The sequence below is a fragment of the Cyprinodon variegatus genome, unplaced genomic scaffold, assembly GCF_000732505.1.
Source record: "Cyprinodon variegatus isolate N-32 unplaced genomic scaffold, C_variegatus-1.0 Scaffold50, whole genome shotgun sequence".
NCBI classification, from domain to species: Eukaryota; Metazoa; Chordata; class Actinopteri; order Cyprinodontiformes; family Cyprinodontidae; genus Cyprinodon; species Cyprinodon variegatus.
The window spans coordinates 1,094,112-1,100,573 of record NW_015150503.1 but is presented as its reverse complement, the minus strand read 5'-3'; the positions used below and the strand labels follow the sequence as shown (position 1 = coordinate 1,100,573).

Sequence of the window (6,462 nt, the reverse complement as noted above, 5' to 3'; positions counted from 1 at the left end):
GAATCACGATTCACATGCCACGATGCGATTCTATCACGATGCATCCTGATACTTGAAATATTGCGATGCATTGCGATATTTTCACTGAACACTGTAAGAAAAGGATACAGCCCTTACCAGTGGCTGACTGGCTGGGAATGATCTGGATAGTGTCTTCAATTGATACATAACCGAAAGCAACTGAATTCATACATAGCTGTATTTATTGAAATGACTTTTGGAGGTGTTGCCATGAAAACAAATACTGGACAGAAATATTACTATTACTGGTGTGGACACACTGACAAAAAGATCTTAGGATTCATCAAACTTAAAATAACAAAATAAGGATAATCAGTGCCGTTTACATGGCCTCAGTGGTCCTTTTGCAAATGACGTGCATCATATCAATTTCGTTTTTACCTTCTTTGTTTTTAAAGCCAGAATGCATCAAAGCATCTGACTTGAAATGTGATGGAGCCGCGGGGCGAATTTTCTCAATGTCCTCCATGTTTTGTTTACGAATGACTCGTCACAGTATCCCGCGGCTGGAAATGCTTGTGACGCAAAGCAGCGGGCGTCAACACATCCACAGCGACATCTGCTGGACTGGAAGTTGTATTCCGCTTGCTTTGGCTGATGTGCGCCAACCGTTCATGTATTTTATTTGTTCTTTTTTTAATTTTTTTTATAATCAATTCTTGCCTTTAAGAATCGATGCAGTAGATCACAAAAATTACAACCGTGATGCATCGTCATGACGACTATTTTGCACACCCTTAATCTCTTTGGTTGTGGATTTCGTCACAGTAGCTGATCTGGTTACTCACTTCATTCACCTGCCATTCTCCTCCCCGCTCTCTAATTATCATTCATCTGCCTGATCGCTCTGTGGATCCCTGTCTGTTCCTGTTTGGATCCGAACCCCAGGTTCGGTCTACGGACTCCTGGATCTCAGAACGTTTCCCTGACCTGGATCGGCCTCCTGCCTGCTCTCTGGCGCTGCCACATTGGGGACGGTCTGGACAGCTCAGCGCCGCATCTTGTTGGCCGTCCATCGGCTGATCCTGCCTTTCATGAGAGGATGGAGTGAAAAGTTGAACCAGTCTGCCAGTGATGAGCGGTGCTCTGCTTTCCCCCCTGCAGCTCCTGCAGGTCCGCTGATCCACAGCAGCCCGCGTTCCTTTTCTGTTCTGTTTTATTTTGTCATTAAACGATTAAAAACTTCCCACCGTCTGATTGGCCTGAATACTGGCTCAATCTGTACCTTTTCATGACAGATTTGGTAACTTTGTGTGGCATTATTGTGGTATTTTTACCTGATACAAACATTTTCTGAAATTTTATCCAAGATACTCTGTTATACAAGTAGTTTAGAATCTACCCAGTGAGAGGGAATAGCCTAGATCATGTAGCCTTAAGGTCAAGCACAAATCATCTGTCCTTCTGTAAAGAATCCTGTTTGATCGTTTTTACGGGGGGCTGGCAGGCTTCTTGCTCTGCTAATTGCTCTCAGCTGCTACTCAGCCTATTTACTTTATAACTTCCTCTCACAGTTATTCCTCCCCAGAATGTCTCCTACTTGACCGTGTATGAATCACTCCAGGGCAGCGTTGCTAGCAACTGGAAAAACGAGCTAGAAATAAGTAAAATCTTCTTAAATTAAGTGTATTTACCCCTAATTTGAGCAGGTAAATGAGACAGTTTGCCAATGGAATTAGTTTTTTTACTCTTAAAACAAGATAATTAGATAACGTGCACTTGAAATAAGACAATGTAATTGTGTTTTCTTATTTTAGGTGTAAATTGTCTTGTTCCATTGGCAAAATGTATCTTTTACATCCTCAATCCAAGAACAAATGCATTTATTTTAAGAAAAAATGACTTATCCAGATTTTGTTTTTTCCCAGTGATATGCAAGACTTCATGGGTTTCTGTGTTTCTGTATTCTTCCGGTCCTAACTGGATGCTGATCTGCTTCTAAGTTTAGTCACATCTGGACAGTTTCTGCATCTTTCAAGTTTGTTATACTTCAGTCCCGTCTGCTCAAAGCCTGCTTCCAGCCCGTCACCCATCATTCAGTAACCTCAAAGCCTGCTGCAAGCATATCAGCCATCATTCATTCTGCTCAAAGCGTGTTTCTAGTCCGTCAGCCATCATATGTTCTGCTCAAAGCCTGCTTACAGCCTGTCAGCCATCATCAACCCTGCTCTAAGTCTGATTCCAGCCTGTACCATTACATTCTTTTAGACATGTATCTGCATGAACTGCTTGGTGAACAAAACCTGGGCCATTTTTAAATTGTGATCGAGGGACAGCCAAAACCCATTTAATAGCCCCTGTCACTCAGGCCATTGCTGATGGTGGTCTTTTTGGTTAGTGGGATGATTTTGGATGTCTTCCAGCATCCGGTGGTATGTATGCACCAGTTTACATGACAACGGTAAATGCTGAATAAACAGGCTCGTAGTTTATAAGTACGAAATTTAAAATCTAGGGAACAATAGCCATCTACATTTATTGGATTTGACAAAAGACAAAAAGTTAATGGTGCATCTCCCAAATGTCCCGGCCGCAACAACGCTTTTATTGGTTCCGCTATCGGGACGGAACCAATAATGGCGAGCCATTATTTTCTCTAAATAAAAAGAAAAGGTCAATTTTAATGTTTTATTTAGATTACAAAAATAAATCATAATAAAAATAATCCTATTTATAATATTTTAAAAATTAAGACCAAAGAAAGACTGATTTAAGACATTTTAACTCCAATTAAGGCCTTAGTTTTATTTTAAAGAATTCAATGCCTTTTAAGACTTTTTAAGGACCCGCAGGAACCCTGAATGAAGAGATCGATGGATTGAAACAGGTCGATCACAACTAGTAATGAAACAAGACCAAATATGAGATTTGTTATTCATTAGTAAGATTCTATTTTACTTAATTAAACTTATTTAAGGTGGAATTAGAAGAATAACTATGTCTAATCCATCTCCAGCTCTTGTGATGTATAAGGTAAAAAAATAGGGAGGTAGTAACATTGATCAACAGTAAATATTGCACAAGGAATTTATAAAAGAAACAATAAAATATTTTATGAAATTAAAAATGTTTTTTTCCCTGTGTGATTACACCCTAAAGGAGAAAGAGAGGATCTTCACCTGGTGTAGACGCCGTTCTTCCGACAGAAAGAGTTTTTCACTGACAGCCGTCGGTTGTTGAGCTCCAGCGCGGGGAAGCGGCCTTCGTCGAGGCTGACCATGTCCCCGTGGGTCAGAGCATTGCAATTAGAGTTGTTACCTGGACACACGTAGAGACACACTGTGTGACCACAGGCAAGGGGAAACAGTCAGGTTAGTATCTGGGAGGAAATGCTGCACTGGAAATGCTCATCATTTCTTGATCTTTAAAAATTACATCAGGATTAAAAAATAAATAAATAACAAGGTTTCAAGGAGGGGTTGACAGGTGCCAAAACTTCATTGAAAATAATCACTCAGAAGATACTTTTTCAAATGAAGGCATGGAAGTTATAATCAAACAACATATTTGAAAGTCTTCCCTTCAAGGTTTTGTAACGTGCCTCACAGAAGCATCACTTTTTGAAGATTCTGAGTTATGTTAAATTGCATTCACAAATTTAATGCATTTCAGGCTTTAGTTTACAAAAAAAAGGTCAAGAACACGGTAAAGAGCATGTTTTGAACGGATGAAACTAACCCTGACTTATATTAGTCAGCAGGTAAAATGCTGTGATTAGTATAAAAACTAACCAGCAATACAATGAAAACCATTTCCAAGGTAGTTATAAGGATCTAAACACACATATATCCTGAGTAAAAATCTGTTCGAAGCTGCAAAAAACTAAACCTGCACTGCAAAAAATAGCAATCTAAATAGGAATTGTTCTTAAAATAAGTGCATTTTGTCTTGAATTGAGGAGGTAAGTGAGAAACGTTGCCAATGGAATAAGACAATTTCCATTTAAAATAAGAAAAATCTGTTGCATTGTCTTATTTTAAGTGTATTTAATCTAATTATCTTATTTTAAGAGTAAAAATACTCATTTAATTTGCAGATCATCATATTTAACTGATCAAATTAAAGTGAAAATACACTTAATTTAGAGAAAATCTTTAATTCTGGATCGTTTTTTGCAGTGTGAGGTGGGGGTTAACCTGCCAGGACCCTGCTATACTATGGTTTATATCAAATAGAATCTATTATAATGGCTTAGCCAAAGTCCAGATTAATATTTATATGTTTGGTACCAGAGTGAGAAAAAGTAAAACAATTCAAGGACTACTTTAAAAAAATTTTTTTTGGAGAAATGGTTTTGCCAGCTTGATATTTAAAAAATCCTGTACAAACTTTGAGCTGTAATATCTTTTAAATCTTTTACTTTTGTATTAAAAAATGAAAAAAAAAAAAAAAACATAAAAGAATCCTTCTTCTATTTAACTTGGCTGCCAGGGAGAAATGAACCTACTGTTGATTTCTTTCCTTCACAGGAAGAACCGTTTCTCACCGTTCCTACCTGCTTCTACCCGTTTCTCCTTTTTTCCAGCTGGCCGAAGCCGTCTCCGCCTGCAGCCTTGTGGCAAACAGACGGCTACAAGACTGGGATTGATTCTCACATCTAACTCTCAGCAAGGAGGCGGACAAAACTGCCTCCAAAAGAATCTCAAGTATTTCTTTTAAATAGATTCGTTTGAAGGAAAACATCCAGCCTGCTTAGATTGTGAAATAAAGATGTGGAAAATAGAATCTGTACCTAAGAAAGCTACATTAGCAAACACAGAGATACGTTTATGTACGATTGACCATATACTCACACTCTAAGGCTATAAACTACAAGTGGTACAATTTTTTTTGTAGTTTCATGTTTTCTAAGACTACCACTTATTAAATGTTGGGTGAAAACATATCTTTTAGGCTTCTAGTGAAAGACCCTCTAGTCTTCTGGAGGCTACTTGGGGTCAAGTGGTGGAAAAGCAAACAAAGAGAAGAAGAAAAATGCACTTGGTAGTTCCAATAGCCGGGGCCAGATTCTACTCCAGGCTTTGAGAGTCTCTTTGTGCCGGAGAGAGAAGGAACTTTTTGTTTTTTCTCTGTCAGATAGAAAGATGAGCAGTGACCCACGGGGCCCCCCTCCCCTGGCAGCCAAACAGGCCCCTGAAAAACTGCTGAGCTCAGGGGGAAATACCAACTGATGTCAGAGCTGCTCTGAATAGACAAAAAAAAAAAAACAAGCATCACCACCATTCCAGCTTCCCTCCACCTTTCTTGTTGTTTTTTAGCTCCACAAAGTTCAAGGTTATAAAATGCAGTAAAGCAGCAAAGGACGTATTTTCCTAATAACAAACATGACTTTTCTAGTTTATTTAAATTTAGCCTGTTTATTTAAATGTCCCTACTACCATAATACACAATCAATAACTATTAGGGATATATTTTATTTTCTAGAACCAACCCACTATAGCATCTCTGCTGGACTCCATCTGTCTTTTATTTAGTTATTGAACCACAAGCTGCAGTTTTTTGCTGCGCTTATGTTTCACGTTCCACCACCGCTTTTCAGTTAGCTTGAATTTCAGACGGATTGATCCGCTGCTAAACTTTGACCGTTTTCATTCTTTAGTCCAATTTGCTGCTCTGTTTTGGGATCATTGAGCTTCACATTTCACTCCAGTGGAATTTGCTAGATGATGGAGTTAAAAGTGAACTCAAGGACTTCAAGCAGCTGAAGTCCTCACTGCAAAAAATCTAAATCTAAATAAGTCATTTTTTCTTAAAATAGGTGCATTTCTTCTTGAATTGAGGAGGTAAAAGACACATTTTTCCAATGGAACAAGACAATTTACACTTAAAATAAGAAAACACAATTGCATTGTCTTATTTCAAGTGCATATTATCTAATTAACTCATTTTAAGAGTAAAAATGCTCATTCCATAGGCAGATCATCCTATTTACCTACTCATATTAAGGGTAAATATGCTTAATTTAAGACATTTTTACTTGTTTTTTCCCTGCAGGGCAAACCCAAATCATCAGTTCCATCATTATGATTTGTTTGTGCTGATATGGTTTGTTTGGTTAACTTTGCAAACAGAGATCATGTTGCCATTCTATTATTTTAGAGACCCATCCCAACCAGCTTTGTTCTGTCTGAAATGGTAGAAATGTATCATTTTTCAAGAGTATCCTGTTTCTTTTGCAGTTTCTCTAAGAATAATATGTTAATTTCTTCTCAAAACTTCAAACACTGCAAAAACGATCTAGAAATAAGTACAAATTTCTGAAATTAAATGTATTTCCCCTTAATTTGAGTAGATAAATATGATGATCTGCAAATGGAATGTACTGGAAAAATAAGCCATTTTTTCTTAAAATAAGTGCATTTGTCCTTGAATTGAGGAGGTAAAAGAGACATTTTGCCAATGGAACAATAGACTTTACACTTAAAATAAGAAAACACAATT

General features: G+C 37.7%; 1 protein-coding gene across 1 annotated transcript in view; it reads right to left on the bottom strand.

The window, feature by feature from the left end:
- Nucleotides 1-6,462, bottom strand: part of LOC107082320 (protein sidekick-2-like) — a 624,909-nt gene that overhangs the window by 29,466 nt on the left and 588,981 nt on the right. Inside the window, exon 37 of the mRNA XM_015370939.1 lies at nt 3,141-3,300. Coding sequence (XP_015226425.1) covers nt 3,141-3,300 — 160 coding nt within the window. The remainder of the gene's footprint in view (nt 1-3,140; nt 3,301-6,462) is intronic.